The following is a 23,638-nucleotide window of genomic DNA, read 5'->3' on the forward strand; positions in this document are numbered from 1 at the left end:
TTTTTTTTTTCTTTTTGGAGGGGGGTGGTTGGGCTATGCGCAAGGGTTATTCCTGGTTCTGCACTCAGGAATCCCTCCTGGTGGTGCTCGGGGCACCATGTAGGATGCCAGGGGTCAAGTCCAGGTCGGCTGCATACCCGGGAAGTGCCCTACCTCCTGGACTCTCGCTCCAGCCCTCTTAATATTCTTTTAAGAAATGTATCTACAGGGGGGCTGGAGTGACAGTACAGCAGGTAGGGTCCTTCCCTTGTATGCAGCCAACCCTAGTTTGATTCCTGGCGCCGTATACAGTCCTCTTAGCCCCACCAGGAGAGATCCCTGAGCCAAGAGCCAGAAGTAAGCCCTGAGACCACCAGGTGTGACCCAATAACACACACACACACACACACACACACACATACATACACACGGAAACGCCTCAAGGGCATGTGCTTTGCATGGTGGGAGACTGGTTTTCTCCTCAATGCCACAGGCCTTCTTAGCGGTGCTGCAAGTGGGTTCCTCCCCCTACTCCACACACTCCTCAAACATGCTTGTCCCCGTGGTAGCCACACAGCAGAGGCCAAAGGTGGGAGTGTCCTGGGCCCCGCACCCCCACCTCTCTGAGCGCATGTGCATTGGGGATTGGAGAGAGAAGCCCCAAGGCTTAACGCACCCATACCGGCTGGCTGTGCTTCTGAGCAGGGCAGGCGGGGCTGGAGGTTGCGCAAGGCAGGACACTGTGTCCCCACCTCTCTCTGCTCTTCTCCGTTGAGAAATCGGCCAGCGGCTGAGATTTTGGGATCGTACAGCATTTCCGACACCCTGGGCCACAGGCAGTCAGATGTGTGGGCACAGGGCTCGGTGCTCAGGGGCCACTCCTGGTGGGGCTCAGGGGGCCCCGTGCTGAGCCGGGGGTCCAACCTGGTGGGCCACCTGGCAAGGCAAGCCAGGCCCGAGCTCTCTCCTGCCCACCCCGAGTTCCACCTTCCAGCGGCGGCAATGGGGGGCCCGAGACGGGCTGGCGGACAGGCAGCCCCGCCCATGCCCTCAGCTGCTGCCTCTCCCTCTTTGAGTTTGGGCGAGTGCCTTGCCTCTCTCTGCGCCCCCGTGTCCTCCTCTTCTACCTTGGCGGTGGCTCTGCCACGTGGCCGATGAGTCCATGTCCCCCTGGATCATAGAGGGTCAAAACTCCACGGGAGCAGTGGGTCTCCCCGATACGGGGCTGGGTCTGTGCCGTCTGGTCGACGTGGCCCCGGGGTCTTCGGCTCTGACCCCCTCCCTCCTACCCCCTCCAGGCCAACGAGAACAGCCTCCTGAGCGCCCAGCTCAAGGGCTTCCCCTTGTTCCTGCACTCGAACCTGGGCCTGAAGGACTGTAGCATCAACCCCAAGTCCCCGCTGCTCTACGTGACGCGGCCCAGCGAGGTGGACAAGGGCGTGCTGCCCGGCGAGGACTGGACGGTCTTCCAGTCCAACCATTCCACCTACCAGCCGGTGCTGCTGGCCAAGACGCGCTCGTCCGAGTCCATCCCGCACCTGGGCGCCGACGCGGGCCTGCACGCCGCGCTGCACGCCACGGTGGTCCAGGACCTGGGCCTGCACGACGGCATCCAGCGCGTGCTCTTCGGCAACACTCTCAACTTCTGGCTGCACAAGCTGGTCTTCGTGGACGCCGTGGCCTTCCTCACCGGCAAGCGCCTCTCGCTGCCCCTGGACCGCTACGTCCTGGTGGACATCGACGACATCTTTGTGGGCAAGGAGGGCACGCGCATGAAGAAGGAGGACGTGAAGGTGGGTCCACGCCCGGCTGGTGTGCCCTGCAGATGTGCCCCGGGACATCCCCCGGCCAGTCCCTCTGGAGGGTGGGCTGGAGACCGTCCTGGGGGCGAGAGACACGGGCGTAGAAACGAGATGGGGGCCGTGAGTTTGTTTATTCAGAGCCTTCTTTTTTTTTTTTTCTTTTTGCTTTTTGGGTCACACCCAGTGATGCTCAGGGGTTACTCCTGGCTCTGCACTCAGGAATTGCTCCTGGTGGTGCTCAGGGGACCATATGGGATGCTGGGAATCGAACCTGGGTCAGCTGCGTGCAAGGCAAACGCCCTACCCGCTGTGCTGCTGCTCCAACCCCTACCCAGAGCCTTCTACCCCGGGCATGGCCTGAACTCTCAGAATGTCGACGTCCCAACCAGACAGAACGCCCCGGAGAGAGCCGGAGCCGGGGGGTCTGCAGAGGCTCGGTCGGGAGTGGGGCGTGAGTGCCCAACTCAGGAGGTGCCCCCGGGCTCAGTTGTTCTGTGGAAGCGCTTTGCAAACCACGGACTTGTGTACCCCGTGAGTCTCACTGGGAAAGTGACGCCTTGGAGGGAAGGCCACCAAGTCTGTGTCTGGGAGAGGCCGAGAAACCCTCCGCCACAGTGCTCGGTGCAGCTGCTGTGAGCTCAGGGTTTCCGTGAAGCGGCCCATCACGGATGCAAGCTCCGCGGCGTGTGGGCAGAGCTGGGGGCAGCCGCACCACCGGCACCCTGCAACCGGGGCCAGGTCTCAGCCTGCCGCCTGCCGCCTCGTCCTCTTACGGGCCCAGCCCCCTGTCTGCACAGCAGGAGGGCAGCGACTGAGGCTCCGGCACGCCGGCCTTTCTCCTCGGGGACTTGCTGTCCTCCTGCGGTCACTCCTGGGACTGGCCCGAGAGGGCTGAGCAGAGGACTCGCGTGGGGGCCTCGACTGGGCCAGGGCCCTCCTGTCTCTGCCCCTGGGGTCCAGCAGGGGGCGGGGCCGCGCCAGGTGCACCCGGCGGCTGTTTCCTGGCAGGTGCCAGCCGCAGGGAGGGCAGGAAGGGGGCTGCAGAGGGTCCTTCCCCTGCACGGCCGCGCCCACGCGCCTCCTTGGCGGATGCTTGGGGACGGTTGCCGTGGATTCCGTCTTGGAGGCCGACGTGTCCGGCTTCTCCTTTGCTACCGAGGTGCTTTTGGGGGGGCCTGCCCTCCCCATGGTGGCTCTGTGCCCACCGGGGGACGTCCAGGCCACCCGTCGAGGGCACGCCTGCCCGCCAGGCCGCACTCGGCCCCACTGAGACGCCTTGGTGACCCCAGAGGGCCAGGAGTCCCGGGGGCTTGGTGGCGGCCCGAGTGGGGTGAGTGTAGGGACGTTTGAGTCCTCACCCAGGCTCCTCAGGGCCGCGGTCCCCGGGCCAGACAGCCAGAGTGGAGGTGAGGCGACGGGGCGAGCCTGCTGGGGCACAGTGCGTGTTGGGAAGCTCACGGTCCCCTCGCTTGTCTGTCCCCGAGGAAGTAGGAGGGTCCCGGTGGCCACGGCTACGGCTTGCTTGGCCTGTTCCGGGCAGTTTGACCTGGAACCTCTCATTGAATCCCCCCAGGAGGCCCTGAGGGGGAAGGCGGTGACCACAGTGATGACAGCGGTGATGCTAGCTGTTACTTCTGCTCTTACTCTCTGGTTTTGGGGGGCCCGGGGCTGAGCCCTCCAGGCCTTCTCTGCGCAGGGCGGGTGCTCGCTGTCCACGGGTGAGACTCCTGTCTCCTCTCACCCCCGGGGAAGCGGAGGCCGGGGGAGGTCTCCCTTGCAAGGGCACAGGGCTGGCCCTGGCCACCTCCCACCCCCCCCCCCCCTCCCCAGCCACTGCTGCACTGAGACCTCTGCCCAGCCTGACTTTGGAGTGTGACGGGGTCCCGCGTTTCTCTTCTCGCTGGCTCTGCGGCCCTGGTAGCTGGCCATGCTCTCCTGAGCACCTCTGGCTCCCCTCACCCCAACCCCCTCTGCCCACCCCAGGCCCTGTTCGATACGCAAAACGAGCTGCGGACACACATCCCGAACTTCACCTTCAACCTGGGCTACTCAGGGAAATTCTTCCACACAGGTAAGAGCTGGCTGCGGGGCTTCGTCCCGGAGAGCCCCTCCTTGGGGGCGAGGGGTCCTGAGGGGGCCTACCTTTGGGATGTGCCCGCCCCTGTGGTCCCAGACGGGGCTGCTTGGTTATGGCACCTGCACCCCAGCTGCTGGTGACGTCTCCGTCAGCCGCGCCCCGCCTTTCAAAATCATTTGTGCTGTTTCTGCTGAAGAATGTGACTGAGGGGCCCTTCCCTGTGCAGGCCACCTGGGTTCCGTTTGCAGGAGTGAGTCCTGAGCACAGCCCTGTGCCCCTCCCACCCTCCCCCCGCAGCCAGGGGCAGTTCAGACCACCACAGGAATGCCTAGACTGGAATGTGGAAACGCGCTCAGTGGACCGACCTCAGGGACTCAGCCACTGTCCTGAGCTTATCCTCCGGTCCGAGGGGTTGAGGTCGTGGGCTGGGGTGCCTACTCGGGGCTCCCGTCTCTGTCCCCAGCACCCCCCACCCACCCGATGTCTGGGAGAGCAGCCTCCAGCAAACCGTCCCCCCCTCCACTTCTGGGCACGGGCGTGCAGGCCATACCCAGGCCCAGCCAACACCCCAGGGTGGCCACCTGGGAGTTCAGAGTCTCAGTACTTCACGAGACAGGGACAGGCTCATCTTCCGTGAACAGCTTGGCGAGGGAAAGAGGGGAAAAAGGGGGTCAGAGAGACAGGACAGTGGGCTCTGAGCCCGGGTGCTGTGTTTAGTCCTCCTGAACCCCGCCAGGGGTCAGCCCTGAGCAGTGCTGGGTGTGTCCCCTCCGCACCGCCCCCCTCACCCCAAAGGAAAAGGAAAAGATGAGTGAACAGCCCAGCAGGGCCCAGTAGGGAACCAGGCGTGGCTCAGAACTGGCAAAGTCACATCCTGGCTTTTTTTTTTTTTCTCTTTGGGTCACAACCGGCAATGCACAGGGGTTATTCCTGGCTCATGCACTCAGGAACCACTCCTGGCGGTGCTTGGGGGACCATATGGGATGCTGAGAATCAAACCTAGCTTGGCCGCGTGCAAGGCAAATGCCCTACCCGCTGTGCTATCGCTCCAGCCCATGGCTTTTTTTTTTTTTATAAGTGAAATCTTTATTTTATTTATTTATTTTGCTTTTTGGGTCACACTCAGCGATGCTCAGGGGTTACTCCTGGCTCTGCACTCAGCAATTACTCCTGGCAGTGCTTGGAGGACCGACCATATGGGATGCCAGGGATCAAACCGGGTCAGCCGCATGCAGGGCAGACACCCTACCCACCATACTATCGCTCCAGCCCCACGTCCTGGCTCCCGAGCCCCCCACTGGCCAGAGGGGGTGCCTGGGTGCACAGAGGGCTCGGCCACCGCCCCCCATCCTGCGGGGCCAGGCTCACAGTGACCCCAGGGCCCCAGGCGGGGGCTGCCTGGCTGAGCTGCCTGGGTGGGCTGCAGGTACGGATGCCGAGGACGCGGGGGACGACCTGCTGCTGTCGTACGTGAAGGAGTTCTGGTGGTTCCCGCACATGTGGAGCCACATGCAGCCGCACCTCTTCCACAACCAGTCGGTGCTGGCCGAGCAGATGGCCCTGAACAAGAAGTTCGCTGTCGTGAGTAAGATTCCCCGCGGGGCAGAGCCGGAGGTGGGCGGGCGGGCTCCCCGCCCCCCAGAGGCACTGGCGGTGGAGGATGGGGCCCCGGAGAGCGGGGCTCGCCTGCCCATTGCGGGGGTCTGAGCCCCCTAGAGCCGAGAGCTTGGGAGGGGCCCAGGGATGCCACTCACCGGGCTTCGGGGGGCCCTGCGTGCCATCTAGCCCCAGCCCGGCCTCTGGGACGGACCCCTCCCCCCGCTGCTTTGTCCTGGGGTCTCCGGCCTCTCTCTCCTCTCCCACGAGGGAGATAAGGCTCAGGGTGCGAGCCCCCCTCACCCTGCCCTGCCTCCTCCCCCAGGAGCACGGCATTCCCACCGACATGGGCTACGCCGTGGCGCCCCACCACTCGGGCGTGTACCCCGTACACGTGCAGCTCTACGAGGCCTGGAAGCAGGTGTGGGGCATCCGGGTGACCAGCACCGAGGAGTACCCCCACCTGAAGCCCGCCCGCTACCGCCGCGGCTTCATCCACAACGGCATCATGGTAAGCGGTCTGGCCCCGGGGCGCAGGGCTGGCGGGGCCAGGGCTGTCTGCTGCCTTTCTCTGGCACCTGAGGCTTCCCGTGAGGGGCTATGTGCCAGCCAGCGCGCCGCCCTGCGTTCCTCTGCCTTGGGGCTGGGGCCTTTCTGCAGGGGCTCCCCGGAAGCAGCGCCACACACGTACATGCCCCCTCGATGTCTGCTCACTGCGCCTGGAGGAAGTGGCAGGGAGGGAGTGGTGGGGGAGAGGAGAAGGTGGCTGCGGGCTCGGACCTGCCCGGGGGCTGTGCTGGGCCAGAGCAGCAACCTCCGAGGCCGAGCAAGGGGGAGCAAGGCAAAGGGCAGTGTGGCTGGACAGCGGGAGTGGGCAGCGGGGAGACGGTCAGCGGGCAGCGGGGGAGACGGTTGGCGGAGCCTCATGGGCAGTGGGAAATGGTCAGCAGGAGCGGGCAGCAGAGCCTTGTGGGCAGGGAAGCCCTGCCTCCAGACAGACGGACAGAGACAGACAGACAGACAGACAGACCATGGCTCTCAGTGTGAGAAGGGGAAGCATGGAGTGGGGCAATGGGTCTGAGTCCTGTCCAGGGCCTGGCGGACTGCAGGGGACAGGGGGATGCCAGGGCTCCGGGGCAGGCCCTGAGAGCTGCTGGTGGCACAGGGTTGGCCCCTGGACTGACTGAGTCAGAGCCGCTGAGGAGGGTGGCAGGAGAGAGATGGGTCAGAGATGTCCCCGGGGGTGGCTGTGCTGTGGAAGGACCCGGTCTGTCCTTCCCCGTGTGGGTCTCGGGGGGAGGGGTTCGCTTCTGGCTCGCTGACTTCAGCAGAGGTGCTGGGGAGGGAGAGTGGCCGGCAGCCCGCCTGCCCAGGACGTCACAGGCTGCAGGTCATCGGGGACAAAGATCCTGGGGGGCTTCCGGAGGGACACTGGTCACTGTCCCGAGGAAGCGTCCAGGCCTGGGGGTCCCACAGCTCCCCGTCGCCCCCAGGTCCTCCCGCGGCAGACCTGCGGCCTCTTCACGCATACCATCTTCTACAGCGAGTACCCGGGGGGCCCCGGCGAGCTGGACAAGATCATCAACGGCGGCGAGCTCTTCCTCACAGTGCTCCTCAACCCGGTGCGTGCTGGGTGCAGCTGGGGGTGGGGGTGGGGCTGCAGGCTGCGCAGCCCGGCTCTGGGCCCTCTCCTCACGTGGGCTCCCCACTCCCAGCCCTGCCCCTGGATGCTGGCGTCAGCGTGTCATCTCTGCTCCCTTCCCAGTCTCTGCCTCTGTGTTTATTATCGCTTGTCACTGTGCCTGTGACACACACAGGTGTCACCTGGGGACTGGAGAGGTGGCACGGTGGGTAAGGGGCTTGCCTTGCATGCTGCTCACCCAGGTTCTAGCCCTGGCGCCGCGTGTGGCCCCCTGCCCCGAGACCATCAGGAGTGATTCCCAAGTACAGAGCCAGGGGTAAGCCCGGGGCAGCCTCAGATGTGTCCCCCAAACAAAAACAAATAAAACATCATGTGGTAAGAGTCACAGTAGTGTATTAGATGTGTCATGCGGTAGTATACTAGCGGTCTCTTTAGTGCTTTTCACCAGAACCTTCCGGGGTTCTTGTTCCTAGCCTGCAAGGTGGAAATAATGAATGGAGGCTTACTTAGGTATCGCCTGGAGGGACACTTTACTCCTTATCTTTCCCGCATTGCTCCCCGAGGAACAGAGCCCCCAGTCCTGTGCAGGCAGGCCTCGGGGCTGTGAGTGTTGGCCCGCCCATCCCTGGGCCCCTTGGCTCTCCAGCCCGGGGCACACAGGGCTTTGTTGGTGGCCCCTGTGGCCGAGAGCTGAGCACCCGCCGCCCCCGTACAGATCAGCATCTTCATGACGCACCTGTCCAACTACGGCAACGACCGCCTGGGCCTGTACACCTTCCGGCACCTGGTGCGTTTCCTGCACACCTGGACCAACCTGCGGCTGCAGACGCTGCCCCCCGTGCAGCTGGCCCAGAAGTACTTCCAGATCTTCTCGGAGGAGAAGGACCCGCTCTGGCAGGTGAGACAGAAGCCCACCTCCCGGCCGCGGGCGTCCCACACGCCTGCGTCCCAGGGCCACTCACGTGCGTGGTTCTTAGGCCGCGTCAGCAGCGCCGCCCTCTCTCCGGAGCAGCGGGAGAGACTGTCGGTGGGCATGGCGCAGGGCGTGTGGGCAGCTGCCCCTTACAGCCTGTACCTCCGCGCGTGCTGGGGGTCTGGGGGGCGGTTCTGGGGGAAGGCTGCTCCTGGGGGCCGCTGGACACGGGAGCCCGGTGCCTGGCGGCCACACGTACCCACTGGTTGGTGCCGGACATGATGCAGTGGTTCAGCAGGGGTTCAGAGTGGGGCCTTCCCCACACAGGACACCTGTTGGTTGGGGGAGTCCGAGAGGCCCCAGGGAGCACATTGGGAGCCGGACTCGAGGCCCAGACGCACCTGCTGAGGTCCTGCTCTGCCGTCAGCTTGTGTTAGTTTTGGTTTTTCATTTAAGAACTGGGATTTACCAAGTTGTTGATAGCTGAGTTTCAGGCAGATAGTATTTGAATGCTAGTTCCACCACCAGTGTCCACTTCCCTCCCCCAGGGTTCCCGTGTTCCCGCCCTGTCTTGCACGCAGCCCACCTGGGGTTAATCCCGGCATCCTGTATGGTCCCCTGAGCACCACCAGGAGTGACTCCTGAGTGCAGAGCTAGGGGTTACCCCTGAGCATTGCCTGCCAGGCGTGGCCCCAAAACAAAGCAAAAACAAACACAAAAGCAAAACCAAAGCAGATAGTGTAATCAATGGATGTTCTGTTTAGTTTAGGTTAGGGACCTGCAAATTGCAAATCCTGACTTGCGGCCACATCTGTCCTGCTGCTGCTCTCTCTCTCTCTCTCTCTCTCTCTCTCTCTCTCTCTCTCTCTCTCTCTCTCTCTCTCTCTCTCGCTCTCGTTCTGTGTGTGCGTGTGCGTGTGAGTATGTGTGTGTGTGTGTGTGTGTGTGTGTGTGTGTGTGTGTAGCTGTGTGTTTGTGTCCACACCCAGTTCTCTCGAACTGTCCCAAACTCTGTGCTCAGGTGTGACCGATTGAGGTGGGGTCAGCTGTGTGCAGGCAGACCAGCCTTACTTTGCACTGTCTCTCTGCCCCCTGTGGTCTCCTTCTGTAGGTCAGGTGTGCCTGGTCCTGACCGTGTGCTCCATGCTCTAACAGCAGAGCTGAGCACGGGCCCCTTTGACTGACACGGGATTACATCCCAAGCACCAGTTGTAAGTTAAAAATGGGTTTAGACTACACCTGGCAGCAGCGCCTAGGTCTTCCTCACATAAGCTTTCGCAATAGTCTTGCTGCTGGGCAAAACCTTGTAAACAAAGCCTTGTACGGTGTGACTTACTAAATGCATAACTGAAAATCAAAAGCAGAGCGTCCTCCTTGAAAAGTCTAGGTGAGGGACCAGAGGGGGCTCAGAGGACTGAGCTCTCATGCTTTGCACACAGGAGGCCCTGGTGCGATTCCTAGATCCCCAGGGTCCCCTGAGCACGTCAGGAGTGACCCCTAAGCAGAGTCAAGAGTAGAGCCTGAGCACCACCGGATGTGATCCAACCCTCCTCTCCTCTCCCAATTTCCAAGTAAGGCTTCTACCCACTGTGTATTGCTGTTGCACAGTCGTAAATTGAAACATTGTAAGTTGAAGCTTCATTAAATTGGGGATCTTTTTTTTTTTTTTCTTTTTGGGTCACACCCGGTGTTGCTCAGGGTTACTCCTGGCTCTGCATTTAGGAATCACTCCTGGTAGGGCTCAGGGGACCATATGGAATGCTGGGAATCGAACCCGGGTCGGCCGCGTGCAGGGCAAACGCCCTACCTGCTGTGCTATCGCTCCAGCTCCGGGGATCACTTTAGTTACAACAGAGTGGATAGGACTCAAGCCTAAAAATGTTTAGTAAACATTTACTGAAAGATTCGCCGAGCTGTGCAGGCAGGTTTGCAGAGATGAGGTTCAGATGCGGCTCCTCGGGTCGGCTCCGCTGTGCTGCCGAGGCCCCCCGCAAGGCCCCCCGCGTGGCCGACCGGCGCGGGCAGATGCAGAGCTGGCCTGGCGCTCAGCCACACAGTGCAGGGCTGGGGGCACTTCCCGCACCTGCCCGCATGCAGGGGAACCGCAGTCCCCCCAACCGCCCTCCCTCTGTCGTTCTAGGACCCCTGCGAGGACAAGCGCCACAAAGACATCTGGTCCAAGGAGAAGACGTGTGACCGCTTCCCAAAGCTCCTCATCATCGGCCCCCAGAAAACAGGCAGGTCCCTCCGCGTCGCAGCCCCCCGAGCCCGCAGCGTCCGCGCAGCGTTCTGGGGCCGCCCCGCCGAGGGCCCCCTCCCTTTCCTAGGAGGAAGGTGGGGGGCTCCGTGAACTGCTTGTCCTGGTCGAGGTGGGCGGGGAGTGGGCGTGACCCCTGCCAGCGACAGCCTGGGGGCTGGGCAGTGCTGGGTGAGACTGGCTCCATGCCAACGCCCGCCATCCCCGCCGGGTTCGTGTGCCAGAGCTGCAGGGGAGAAAGGGTGACAGAGTCGCCACGTGTGTGCCAGCCGCACACTGTGAGGCAGGGTGCCCTGCTTTACAGACAGAATCCTCCCTCCAGGGGAGGGAGGGCTGATGGGACCCCGAGAGAGCAGCTCATTGGCTCCTGCTCACTTACGGAATGCAGGCCCGGGCCTGTGGCCCCAGCCTTGTTTTCTTTCTTGTTTGTTTTCAGGCCACATCTGGCTGTGCTCAGGGCTTCCTCCTGGCTCTGTGCTCGGGGGGTTGCTCCTGGCAGTGTTCAGGGGTCCCTATATGCTGCTGGAGATCAAACCCGGCTCAGCATTACCCACTGTGCCATTGTTTCTCAAGCCCCCACGTGTGCCATTCTTTTTTTTTTTTTTTGCTTTTTGGGTCACCCCTGGTAGTGCTCAGGGGTTACTCCTGGCTTTGCACTGAGCAATTACCCCTGGCGGTGCTCAGGGGACCATATGGGATGCTGGGATTCGAACCTGGGTCAGCCGCGTGCAAGGCAAACACCCTACCTGCTGTGCTATTGCTCCAGCCCCACATGTGCCATTCTTAATTCCTGAGCCCCAGCACCGTTCCTGTCTTCAGGGCACCCTCCCTGTAGCATGCGAGCCGGTCGTGGGCCCCTGAGGAGAGGGGGAGGGAGGGCTGATGGGCCCCCGAGAGAGGCGGCCATTGAGCTTAAGCTCCTTGGACCTCCCAGAGTCTCTCCAGAGGGAGAGTACTGTGACAGGGTCCCCGGAACACCTGGCGCCCCCTTTCCTCCGGGTTCCCCTCGAGTGCCCATTAGAGACCCAGAGCTGACGGTCAGCGGGAAGCTGGCCGGAGGGGCATGGCTGCTGGGGTACAGTGCAGGGGAGGGTTCTGAGGCTGCGAGTTGGCTAGCACTGGGTGGCTTTAGGGATGGGCCCGCGGGGTACGAGGTTGGGAGGCGTGTGCTGTGTGTCCTCCGCCCTCGGAAGGGCGTGCTCGGGGTCCCAGGTGCAGAGTGTGGGGAGCGAGGGCCAGAGCCCAGGATCTCACCCCCCGTCCCTGCTTCCGCCGACCCACAGGCACCACGGCCCTGTACCTGTTCCTCGGCATGCACCCGGACCTCAGCAGCAACTACCCCAGCTCCGAGACGTTCGAGGAGATCCAGTTTTTCAACGGCCACAACTATCACAAAGGCATCGACTGGTGAGTGGGCCGGCGGCCAGGAGCGGGCCACGGCAGGACGCAGCTGGTGCTCGCTCACATACCGCGGAGGCTCCTGTAGACAGGCTCCATGCGTGGCCAGCCCGAGTCATAATGTCAGAGCCTCGCCACACACAGAACACGGTGCGGGAGGCCTTGGCCCCTCGGGCTGTCACCCGGGGAGGTGTCCCCAGGTGACACCTCCTGGGGACAAAGGTAGATTGTCATCCAATCTACCTTTGGGAGCATGATCAGGGTGGCATGAGCGGGGGGGGCGGGGGGGGTGTCAGCCTGCGGGATCTCTCCAGGACCTTCCAGAGGACTGGTGTCAGGGCGAGGGGAGGGGAGTAGGGATGGTGCGGTGGGAGGAGGGGGGGTTGGGGACCTCCCTTAACTACTGGTCTTTCCCACTGTCTACATGCTTCATCGGTGTTGATCCTCCCTTTTTCAAGGGGACCTCTCCTGGCAGTGCTCAGGGCCTCCTCCTGGCTCTGTATTCAGGGATCTCTCCCAGTGGGGCTCAGGGCCCCTTTGGGATACTGGGGATCGAACCCGGTCAGCTTCAAGCAGGGCAGCTGCCCTCCCTGATACACTATTGTTGCGGTCCTGTTGGTCACGCTCACGTCAGCAGAGAGACGAACATTCTTTTGTTTGTTTCAGCATTTTTCTTTTTTTGTTTGTTTGTTTTGGGGTCACACTTGGCAGTGCTCAGGGTTGACTCCTGCTCTGTGCTCAGGGATCATTCCTGGCTACCTGCGGGGGACCATATGGGATGCTGGGGGTTGAACTCAGGTAGCTGCATGCACGGCAAACACCTTACCTGCTGTGCTATCTCTCTGGCTCCTGTTTTCCTGTATTTCTTTTTTCGGGGGGAGCTTGGGGGGATGGTCTGGACCACACCCAGCAGTGCTCCGGGCTTACTCCTGGGTCTGCACTCAGAAATTACTCCTGATGGCCTTGGAGGACCATATGGGGTGACTGGGATCGAACCTGTGTCAGTTGTGTGCAAGACAAAGGCCCCACCCAGGTGGTACTCTCTGTCTCTGTCTCTGTCTCTCTCCTCTCTCTTGGTCTCTGTCTCTCTCTCTCTCTCATTCCTGTTCCTGTTTCAGCACTTTCCTGTGTATTATTTCTCCTCTGCCACCTGTGGTCTCTCTGTTTGCCTGTCTGGCTGCCAGTCTGTCTGTCTCTGCCCGTAACGGGCCACAGTCTAAAGCTTACTGACGGGACGGGTCATAGAAGTCCTGGTTCTCTGAATGCCCGAGGGGTACAGGCTGACCTGTGCCCTCGCTAGTTGCTGTTTGCAGAGACATGTCTTGCCTCATGGCCTGTGCCAAAGACTCAGGGAAAGCATTTGCTTTCAGACCTTCGTCAGCTTAGGTCTGTGGGCACAGGTACTGTGTCACAGAGAAAGTTCTGGAAGGCCACAGAGCCAGCAGCTGCTCATCCCCATTCCCCAGGTTCTGGTTTTATAAGGAGGTCTAGGGCGGGGTGCCGGGACCAGCCCTAACTGGCATGGATGAAGGGGTCCCTGGGACCGCGCTGGAGAGGCCCGCCCGTAGCGAGCAGGACGCTGCCCGTGACTGGGGGGCACCCCGTGGTCTGGGTCCCCAGGAGCCCTGAGCTGGGTGCCTGCCTGTGTTTTTAATGAGCAGGCCCTGGAGTGACTGTTATTCTGTGGGGTCCTGAGCCCAGAGCTGGTCCCACTGGGTTGGCGTGGACGGGCCCTCGGGCTCGATGTGAGGGGCCGCTCCTGTGAGGGTGGGGAGCAGGGCTGTGGATTATCTCCTGGCCCCCAGGGCAGCCTGGAGGGGAGCGGCCGCGGGGCCAGGGTAGCCCAGCTCTCTCCACGGAGCCCTGCCCAGCCTGGCCCCCAGCCTGGCCCCCAGCCGGGCCCTCTCGGCAGAAGCTTCCACTCGGGGCGGAGACCCTCCGTGGTCCCGAGGCATGGTCGGGTGGGGGCCCCACGCCTCCCGCAGGCCCCCCCTGACCCCGCCTCTGGCCCTGCTCCCTGCAGGTACATGGAGTTCTTCCCTATCCCCTCCAACACCACCTCTGATTTCTACTTCGAGAAAAGCGCCAACTACTTTGATTCGGAAGTGGCGCCCCGGCGGGCAGCGGCCCTGCTGCCCAAGGCCAAAATCCTGACCATCCTCATCAACCCCGCCGACCGGGCCTACTCCTGGTACCAGGTGAGTGCGGGCGGCCCCGCCTTCCTCGGCCACTCGCAGAGCCCCTCCCAAGGCCCCCAGCCAGGCCAGGCCCGCCTGGGCCCCTACTTGCTGTCTGCTTTATGGGGGGCAGCCCTGCCTCTACCCCGCCCACTGGCACATCCCACTCTCTTGGGCAGGCTGAGGGTCGTGTGTGAGTGCCAAGGGCCAGTGAGCAAGTAACCAGCTAAAGTTCATTTGTGGGGGGGGGGGCAGGGACTGTATCCTGCAGTGCATAGGGGCTACTCCTGACTCTGTGCTCAGGAGTAATAGGGACCGAACTGGCCAGGGCAGCCGGAGGTGGGACGAGCACCTCATTGCCTGTCCTGTCTCAGGCCCAGCGCATGCCAGTTTGAACCCAGGACTTTGCCCAAGACCCTATTCCCCCTTCTGTCCACAGCCAAGGTGGTAAAGAGAAGGGAGACGGATCCCCACCCCCAGGGCCCAGGAGGGTGCTGGAACGCGGCCTGTGCTGGAGGGAGGAAGCTGTTCTTTCCATTGTCACCTCCCCCAGCTGTGTGTCAGCCGTGTGGGCGGGGTGGCGGCTGGGCTGCCGTCTGGCGGCTCCATTTACGCTGTCCTGAACTTTGGGGATTCTGCAGATGGCTTTTGATTTTGTTTTGTGGCCACGTCCTGCTGTGCTCAGGGCTCTCTGCTCAGGGGTCACTCCTGGAGGTACTTAAGGGACCGTACTTGGTGCCAGGGACCAGGTCCAGGTTGGCAAGCGCCTGACCCGCTGTGCTCTCTGCCCACCCCCTGCAGACGTCTGGGGCGCACGACAGGCTGCCATAGACCTGGCGTTTGCTTTTCCAGCTGTTCCTGGTCCTTAGCTCAGCTTGCCATGGCAAAGTGTCACGTACCAGTGGTTTGACCCCTGACTCTTTTCTTACTGCTGTTTTGGGGCCCCACTCCGCGGTGCTCAGGGGCTCCGCCTGGCTCTGCACTCGGGAATCACTCCTGGAGGTGCTTAGGAGACCATATGGGATGCTGGGGACTGAACCTTGGTTGGCTGCGTGCAAGGCAGATTCCCTACCCGCTGTGCTGTTGCTCCAGCTCCCAAACTCTGACTTCTTAAACTGGGGGTCACGTAACTGAATGTTGGGGCCGCAGAAGAATGACCACAGTAAATGTTTCTGAATGCATAACAACCAAGCACTGTCACTGTCACTGTCATCCCGTTGCTCATCGATTTGTTCGAGCGGGCACCAGTAACGTCTCTCATTGGGAGACTTATTGTTACTGTTTTTGGCATATCCAATATGCACAGGTAGCTTGCCAGGCTCTGCCGCGCGGGCTCGATACTCTCCGTAGCTTGCCAGGCTCTCCGAGGGGGCGGAGGAATCGAACTCGGGTTGGCTGCGTGCAAGGCGAACGCCCAACTGCTGTGCTATTGCTATTGTGTCAGCCCAACAACCAAGCACTAGTTTGACCAAAGGCCTCATGAGTCTTGAGTTTTTCTGGCAGTATTCCTGGGGTTGCCTCTCTTGCATGAAAAGGGGTTACAGGTGGAAGAAATTGAAGAAGCCCTGGTCTAACTCACCGGCCCTCACTCCTCAGAGCTGGAGGCTGAGCATGGGCTGGGGGAGGTGCTGGCTGGTGGGGCCAGCCTCGCTCTGGATGCCTAGACCCCTCCCCCCCCACTGCACCTTCAAGTGGCTGACAGGACCCGGCATCTCCTTATCTCCTTCCAGGGCCTGTGCAAGCCTCGCCCACCAAGGGTCCCACCTCTGCATGGGGGAGAGAGAGAGAGAGAGAGAGAGAGAGAGAGAGAGAGAGAGAGAGAGCGCATACGTGCGTGCATGTGTGTGTACACGTGTATGTGCATGTGCGTGTCTTGTGTGCTTGTGTGTGCATGTGTGTATGAGTGCATGTGCATGTCTGCATGTGAGCGTTCATGTATGTGTCCTGCATGAGTGTATATGTGTGTGTATGTGCGTGTCTGCATGTGTGTTCGTGCATGTGTGTGTACCGTGTCTGCATTTGTGTCCATGTGCGTGCATGTGTGTATATGTGTTTGTGTGCTCGAACACGCATAGTGGGTGTCAACCTTTGCCTGTTGATGAGGTGACACGTTCAGTCGTAGCACCTTCTGGTTTCTTCATAGGAAGAAGCAGTTCCTGTCCTTTGTAACTGCTAAATTCTGCTTCTGTCGAGCGTGCCCTTGGGGGTTCTGGTTCTGGGGCACCGTGCCTGGCCGGCGTCGGGAAGAGGGTACTGGCTATTTCCCTGAGAAGGAGGGGTCAGTCAGGAGAGGTTTGCAGAGGCCCGCCGATGGCGAAGTCCTGGAGATGTGGTGTGAATGGCCGTCGTCCCGTCCAGTTCCCAGGCGGGGAGGCAAGGGCCCCGGGGTGACCGTGGATGAGAGCCGGCCCGGGCTCCACCCTGGCTCCTGCCGCTTCAGGCCCCCTCACACCAGGGCCGCTGTCCGTGCGTGGGGCCTGCTGACCCTCTCCTCGCCCACAGCATCAGAGAGCCCACGATGACCCAGTGGCCCTCAAGTACACTTTCCACGAGGTGATCACGGCCGGGCCTGATGCGTCGGCGAAGCTGCGTGCCCTCCAGAGCCGCTGCCTGGTGCCCGGCTGGTACGCCACCCACATCGAGCGCTGGCTCAGCGCCTTCCATGCCAACCAGGTAACCGCCAGCCCCCGCCCGGCCCCCCGGGGGGGCACTGCAATCCTGGTTGGGGGGCGTCCAGCGCAAGGTCTCCAGGCCACTCCCAGCCGCCCAGGGCCGTCTCGCTTAGTGGGGGTGCTGGCTTCAGCCTTGGTCATCCCAGTGTGCGGGACTCACTCGCCCTGCCCTGCCGCGGCGGGCGAGAAGGGGTGTGGGGCATCCGAGGGGACCCTGAGACAGGGCTGCAGACTGGGAGGGCCCAGCTGGCCAGAGGACACGGAACGTTCCAGGGGGGCCTGTGGTGAATGGTCTGTGGGCGGTGAGGGGCCTGGGCTTGGACAAGCGCCCTGGCATGGGGGCACTGCCGGGAGCAGGGAGGTAGACTGAGGCCCTGGGACCCCTGCCCTCCGGAGCCTAGAGGATGGAGCGGGTTCTTGTCAGCAGCCCCCCCGGGGTGAGGGAGTGTGCGATCACCCTTCCCGCCCTCCTTTCCTGGACAGATTCTGGTCCTGGACGGCAAGTTGCTGCGGACAGAACCTGCCAAAGTGATGGACACGGTGCAGAAGTTCCTCGGCGTGACCAACACCATCGACTACCACAAGACCCTGGCGTGAGTGTCGCTGCTCTCTGGCAGCACCTGAGCGGAGGTCCAGGCCGGCTCGGGGCGGGAGGGCGAGAGGCGTGCGTGTCTCTGGCGCGGCCGGGCGGAGAGAGGGTCGGGCTGAGCCCTTCCGCTCTGCTCTCTCCCAGCCCTGGAAGGGTCTAGTCAGTCCCGGCCGAACGTTTTTAGAATTTCATCTGTCAGACCAGCCGTGAGCAGCCTCGGGCCCCACAAACTCGGGTTTCTTCACATTAAACTGTGACTTACGAGTCAGGAAAGGGGAACTGGCGACGTCGTCCCCCCTGGGGTGGAGCCAGGGTGGCCGCAGCTGTTTCACATGCTCCCCAGTGAGGGAAGCGGGACAGGAGAGGAAGAGAGTCACTTCTTGGAAATTCCCAGGCAGAAATGTTCCCTTCTCCCCGCCCTGGAGGAGGGCGGCCAGGCTCACTCCACAGCCCCTTCAGCCCGCCCCGGTCCCGGGGCAGATAGAGCTTATTAGGAACAGAAGAGGGGGCCGGAATGACAGGACAGCAGGAGGACAGCCGGGCACACAGCTGGCCTGGGCGTGGCCCCTGGCACCATATATGGTCCCCGAGCCCCACCCCTAAACCCTGGAGCCAGGAGCAAGCCATTGAGTACCACCAGGTGTGCCCCCAACAAAGACAACATTTTTTTTTTTTTTTTTAAAAAAAGACCCTTCGGTTGGGGCTGAAGCGATAGAACAGTGGGAAGGGCATTTGTCTTGCATGTGGCTGACCCAGTTTGATCCCCGGCATCCCATATGGTCCCCCGAACACTACCAGGAGTAACCCCTGAACATCGCTGGCTGTGACCTAAAATGTCCCCTAGGGCTGGTGAGAATGAAGCAAGGCTCGCTCTGTTAGCGATGCGGGAAGGGACCCCAGGGCTCCGGTGGGGCTGGTGTGTGTCTGTATCTGCTGCGGGGGCTCGGACTGTCCGGGGGACGCAGGTCCCAGAGTGCACAGGCGGCCCTCACTGGAGCAGGGGGCAGAACGTGGGCGTCAGCCACATGCCCCCTGGGGGTGAGAGCCTTGCCCGCAGCGGGAAGGCGGGCCAGGCCAGCTTTCATCAGCCTTCCCCCATCTCTACAGGTTTGATCCAAAGAAAGGATTTTGGTGCCAACTGCTTGAAGGAGGAAAAACCAAGTGTCTGGGCAAAAGCAAGGGCCGGAAATACCCAGAAATGGACTTGGATGTAAGTGGCGGACACACCGCTGGATGACTGGGAGGCGAAGCTGGGTGCAGGGAAGGTCTCTCTGCAAGGAGCCCAGCCTGGGCGGAGGGTGATGGGGCGCACAGGGTGGCCTCTGCTGGTCCATGTCCGCCTGCGGTGCCTTCCCTGGATCCACTCCCTGACAGGGACCGTGACTGCAATCTCATGGGATTAGGCGGAGTAGGAGTGTGTGTGTGTGCAGAGTGTGTGTGTGCGCATGGGGATGTGTGTGTGCATGCGGGGTGAGGGCATGTGTGCATGTGTGCGTGTGCAGGGTGTGTGTGTGCAAGGTGTGTGTGCAGGGGTGTGGCATGTGTGTGCTTGTGTATATGTGTGTGTGCATGTGTGTGTTGTGTGTATGTGCAGGGTGTGTGTGTGTGCGCAGGGTGTGTGTATGTGTGGGGGTATGTGTGTGCATGTGGGTGTGGGCATGTGTGTGCATGTGTGTATGTTGGGTGCAGGTATGTGTGTGTTGTGTGTGTATGTGTGTGTGCAAGGTGCACGAGTGTGTGTGTGGGGTGTGCATGTGTGTGGGGTGCGCATGTGTGTGCGGGGTGTGTGTGTGTGCTCGTGGGGTGTGTGTGTTTGTGTTTGTGTGCGTGCATTGTGTGTGTAGGGTGTGTGTATGCGTGGGTGTGTGTGTGCATGCGGGGTGCGGGAACGTATGTGTATGCATGCGGGGTGCGGGCGTGTGTGTGTGTGTGTGTGTGTGTGTGCAGCATGTATGTGGGGTGCAGGCACGTGGGTGGCAGGTGCAGGAGGTGTTGGTCTTGGAGGAGGAGGCGGAGAGGGAGGGGGGACGAGGAGGCGGAGAGGGAGGGGAGGAGGAGGCGGAGAGGGAGGGGGGACGAGGAGGCGGAGAGGGAGGGGAGGAGGAGGCGGAGAGGGAGGGGGGACGAGGAGGCGGAGAGGGAGGGGAGGAGGAGGCGGAGAGGGAGGGGAGGAGGAGGCGGAGAGGGAGGGGGGACGAGGAGGCGGAGAGGGAGGGGAGGAGGAGGCGGAGGCCCAGCACGCGGCCGGCCCTGAGCTCTCCGTCCCCTGCAGTCCCGCACCTTCCTGAAGGGCTATTACCGGGACCACAATGTGGAGCTGTCCAAGCTGCTGTACAAGATGGGCCAGACCCTGCCCACCTGGCTGCGGGAGGACCTCCAGAACACCAGGTAGCCCCGGCCGGCACCGCCAGACGCGACGTTGGTGATGGCGGGACGTCCCGCCGCGTGCCGAGCCAGACTGACCTGCGGGCGGGCGCCAGCGCGGCAGCAGCACCTAGCAATACGACGGGCCGGCAGGGGCAGTGCCGCGCGCACCGGCGCCCTGCGTGGGCCTTGGGACCTCCGGCCACCAGAGGTCCCTGCTGTCCCCCGCCTGTCACGGGGGCCCCTTCCTGGTAAGAGGGAGTCGGACGGATCCTCTCCCTGTCCTCACTGTGTTCTCCCCGTCGTACCTGCCTCTGGCCCTCAGTATTAGCTGCCGCCCTGCCCCTGTCCTCCGGCGGCGGGGAGAGGAGCCCAGGGCCTTTGCCAAACCAGGGACAGAGACTCGACCTCTCCCGACTTGTTTCGAGCCAGGCCCTGCCGCGGGGCCCAGCTGAGTGCCAGGACGCGACTCTGCAGAGTCCTGCTCAGACTCCCACATCTCATCGTCCCTCAGGGGAGAGACGTCTCTGGTCCCCGCAGGGCCCGCGCCAGGCCTTCCCCAGGACGGGGCCTCGGCTCGCCACCACCCAGCCCTGCTCCCTCCTGCGCTCTGGGATAGGACGATGACGATGAGAGTGGTGTTTCCTGTGGTTACAGACTGGCCGTCACACACCTGCCATGTACATACGTGTCCCGCTGCCTCCCAGTGTGGCCCCGAGAGGCACTGGGCATCGTGGGTGAGACCCAGATGCCGCCTTGCCCCAGCGACCACCGGCCAAGGAGTTCCGGACACCCCCTAACCTCCCCAATACTAAGAAGCTAAAGTATTTTAATAATTTGTTTTTTTTTTTTTCTTGGTGCCAGAGTTTATACCTGGGTGCTGGGGTCACACTGTGTTTAAAGTATATATATATATACACATATGTATGTATATATATATATATACACACACACACACACATACATGTCTGTACCTATATATGTGTGTATATGTATGCATATGTAATGTGTACATATATATTCTATTTTTTCGTTGGTTTGTTTTCGATTCTCTTGTACAAAGCGGGGCAGGGGGAATGTCGCCCGGCGCTGGGGGCGGGGGCGGGGGGTGCCTCTGTGTGGCCGGCTCGGGGAGGCCTTTGCTGCTTGTCTTAATGCTGTGTCTTCCCGATGGACAGACGTGGCCCTCCAACTCTCCAGGAACTCTGGCCTCGTGGAGCCCAGGGGTGCTGGGGGCCCGGGGGCCCACCGAGGCAGCCAGGCCCGGGTAGGACGCATGGGACTGGCCCGCGCCTCCTCCCCTCACATGGTGCTAGGCTGGGAGCGGCAGGCTCGCGGCCCCTGTGGCCCTCTGGGCCCTCTGCGGACAGCAGGCCTCTGGCCTGGCTTCTGGGTTTGGTCTGCTCCTTCCCTTCTCCTTTGAACAATGTGAAGTGACTGAGGCCGGGGTGCCTCCCCCGCTCTCCCCTCCCTCCCCTGCCCGGCCCCCCTCCCCACCCCCTTTCCACTGCCAGTTCAGTGCTGAACTGTCGCCGGGGAACCCTTTCTGCAGAGCCTTGTCTCGTTCCAAAGCGCTAGCGACGGGGGGCTGGCCGCGTCCTCTGACAGGGGGGGTGGCCCCCGAGCCGGCAGCACAGAGCTGGTGGGAGCAGGCCGAGAACGCAGCTGTGCTGTGCGCCCACGCCCGGAACTCTTCTTCCAGTGCCACACTGCCTCTGAGCCTGTCCCGGGGCACTGACCTGGGCCAGGCTCCCGTCCCTCCCTCGTCACACCCTTGGTCGTTCCAGGATATGGGGACAAACCACTCCTTCCCAGCCAGGGTGCCTTTGAGCCTTCTCAGCTGCAAATCTGTCCTCCCAGCCCTGTCTCGCTCCCCCGCCTGCTTCCTGGCCTGCAGGGGCCTGGGGTCTGTCTGCCAGGTGCCGGGCCGGGCCCTGCTCCCTCCTGCTGCTCGGGGAAAGAGGAGTCGGGTCTGTGGGGACCTGTGTTCTTCGCTGCTGCCCAAGGACTCCTCACTGTGAGCTCGGCTCCGTGACCGGCCGTGAGGGTTTGGGGCCCCCCATCTGGGATCTGCCCTAGGGGTCTGAAAGCTTCCTGCCTCTGGCTCATGGAGAGAGGGAACAGACGTGAGACTCGAGGGACAGAGACATTTGGCACCTGTGTCCCCAGCCCGGCGGGGGGGGGGTGCTCAGGACCGTGGTCTGCGTCTGGCCATGGCTACTTCTTCCCTTCCCATGGAGGAATTTTCCTGAGCCTCTGCTGCCTGGTTCTGGGAGCGGGTGGGGGGTGGACCTCACCCCCTTTGGGGCTCTCAGCGGCTGTGCAGACTCAGGTCCTTCCTCCTGGAGGCCACTGGGTGCAGCGTCTTGAGTGGGCGCCGACCCACTTAAGCATTTCACACACACACCTGCACACAGCCCTGGATACGTGTATGTGTATATGTCATGAAACCGCCCTCTGGAGTATGGAAAGCTTGCATTCCTGAGTCACGTGGGCGCCTGCATTCTGGCCCTGTGTCACCCGAGGCACCCGCAGCCCCCTAAGAAGCCCCTGCTGCTCTGTGCTGTCAGAGCCCCACGCTCCAACCCGGCGTCCGGCCAGGGCCCGGCTGAGGTGTGCACCCGGCCCTCGTACCAGTGTCTGTGTAATCTGTTTGGATGCTCCTCCGCGTAACTGGCTTAAAAAGAAGCAGGCATTCCCGTTCCCGTGGTGCCAGCGGCGGGCGGCAGTGTGTCCGCGACCTTCCCAGGTGTGCTGGGACGGGCTCGCCCCGCTTGGCGTCTGTCTCGGTGGCGTGGTCGCACCTTGAAGGCTCGCCAGCTGCTTCCTGGGGGAGCGCCCCCCTCCCTGCTGCCCGCCGTGATGGTGATTCTGGCTGGACAGTCCAGCTCCGCCCGAGAAGCCCTCTCCTGTCTCCCAGACCAAGTGCCAAAGCAGCAGAGGAGCAGGAGGCGGGCGAGGGTGGGGGCTGGGGGTCCTCTGGGAGCTCAGTGAGGCGAGAGGGGCCAGCGGGTGGGGGGAGTGGGAGGAGTCGGCGCATGACAGCAGGGTAAGCTGAGCCACATCTCAGATCCGGGTGGTGGGTGCTGGCCCTCGAAGCATCTCTGTCTCTCTGTCTCTGTCTCTCTCTCTCTCTGACTGTTTCTGTCTGTCTTCATGCTCTCTGGATCTCACTTCCTGGAGACTGGTGTTCTGTGTGCCTGGAGCCCGGCCCAGCCCCCCCGGGTGCCCAGGAGAGGGCTCCCCGCGCTGGTGTTGGAGGAGCTCGGGGTGCCGGGGCAGCTTTGTCCTGCCTGGGGATGCTTGGTAGCTGCTGGACAGTTGGCTCCCTCTGCGGAGCCCCTGGGGTTCCACCCGCAGAGGACGGAGGTGGGGCCAGCGGGAGGAAGTTGTGGTGTGGTGGCCACTGGGCTTCCGGAGATCTTCCCAGCTCCCCCAGGAGAGGGGGACGGGCCGGCGCCGGGCCCCACGCCTGCCTGCCCTCCTCAGAGGGCCCTGGAGGAGAGGGGAGGGTGGGCTGGGGTCTGGGGCCGTGCTGGCTTCCGGGGTCAGCTAGAGGGCTCCTCTTGTAATTTGTGCATGAAATTCATGTCATTTCCGAGGGAGGGGAGAGAGCTGACCAGAGAAGGTGGGCACGTGGGCGGGGGCGGGCCGGGGGTGCAGGGGCGCCCCCCTCGCCGGCTTAGGGCCTTCCCACCAGCTGTTCAGGGTTGTGCTTCCTCCATTAATGTACAATCTTGAGCTAACTACTAATAAAGTGGGGTTCTGTTTGTACACCTGTGTCGCGTCCGTGTCTGATCTCGCCGCGAGGCCGGTAAGGGAAGGGGCGCCTGCTCTCTCGCCCCTCCCGGCAGACGACACACCCACGCCGCCAGAGGCACAGCCCTCCGTGGGGGGCCACCCCGTGCCCACGGGGCGTCCTGATGGCAGCACTCGTGTGGAGGGTGGAAGGGCGGCACCTGAGCTGCAGCCAGGTCTGCTGTCCGTGGGCGCTGGCCGGGGACAGGTCACTCAGACCCTCGCTTCCTCTCTGGGCTGTGGGCTCACGTGCACACAGTGGCTGCTCCCGGGAAGCGTGCTAATGCAGGGTCCCTGGCCAGACGTCCACGGGCTCCTGTCCACGTGTGGAGTGGCCTCGGCCACCGCCTTCCCACCAGCTCCCAGGGGAGTCT

The 23,638-nt window shown here is 62.5% G+C and overlaps 1 protein-coding gene across 2 annotated transcripts in view; it reads left to right on the forward strand.

Annotated features, from left to right (window-relative positions):
* The window catches only part of NDST1 (N-deacetylase and N-sulfotransferase 1), a 53,086-nt gene extending 29,846 nt beyond the window's left edge, over window positions 1-23,240 (forward strand). For both annotated transcript variants that reach the window (XM_055141269.1, XM_055141268.1), the window contains exons 4-16: window positions 1,278-1,772; window positions 3,765-3,852; window positions 5,285-5,439; window positions 5,780-5,965; window positions 6,948-7,076; window positions 7,812-7,994; window positions 10,150-10,246; window positions 11,550-11,673; window positions 13,688-13,862; window positions 16,344-16,514; window positions 16,997-17,106; window positions 18,210-18,312; window positions 19,375-23,240. In XM_055141269.1, the coding sequence (XP_054997244.1) occupies window positions 1,278-1,772; window positions 3,765-3,852; window positions 5,285-5,439; window positions 5,780-5,965; window positions 6,948-7,076; window positions 7,812-7,994; window positions 10,150-10,246; window positions 11,550-11,673; window positions 13,688-13,862; window positions 16,344-16,514; window positions 16,997-17,106; window positions 18,210-18,312; window positions 19,375-19,494 (2,136 nt within the window). In that variant the 3' untranslated portion in view covers window positions 19,495-23,240. The remainder of the gene's footprint in view (window positions 1-1,277; window positions 1,773-3,764; window positions 3,853-5,284; window positions 5,440-5,779; window positions 5,966-6,947; window positions 7,077-7,811; window positions 7,995-10,149; window positions 10,247-11,549; window positions 11,674-13,687; window positions 13,863-16,343; window positions 16,515-16,996; window positions 17,107-18,209; window positions 18,313-19,374) is intronic.
* Window positions 23,241-23,638: the final 398 nt, after the last annotated feature.

Source organism: Sorex araneus, chromosome 6 (genome assembly GCF_027595985.1).
Source record: "Sorex araneus isolate mSorAra2 chromosome 6, mSorAra2.pri, whole genome shotgun sequence".
Lineage (NCBI taxonomy): Eukaryota > Metazoa > Chordata > Mammalia > Eulipotyphla > Soricidae > Sorex > Sorex araneus.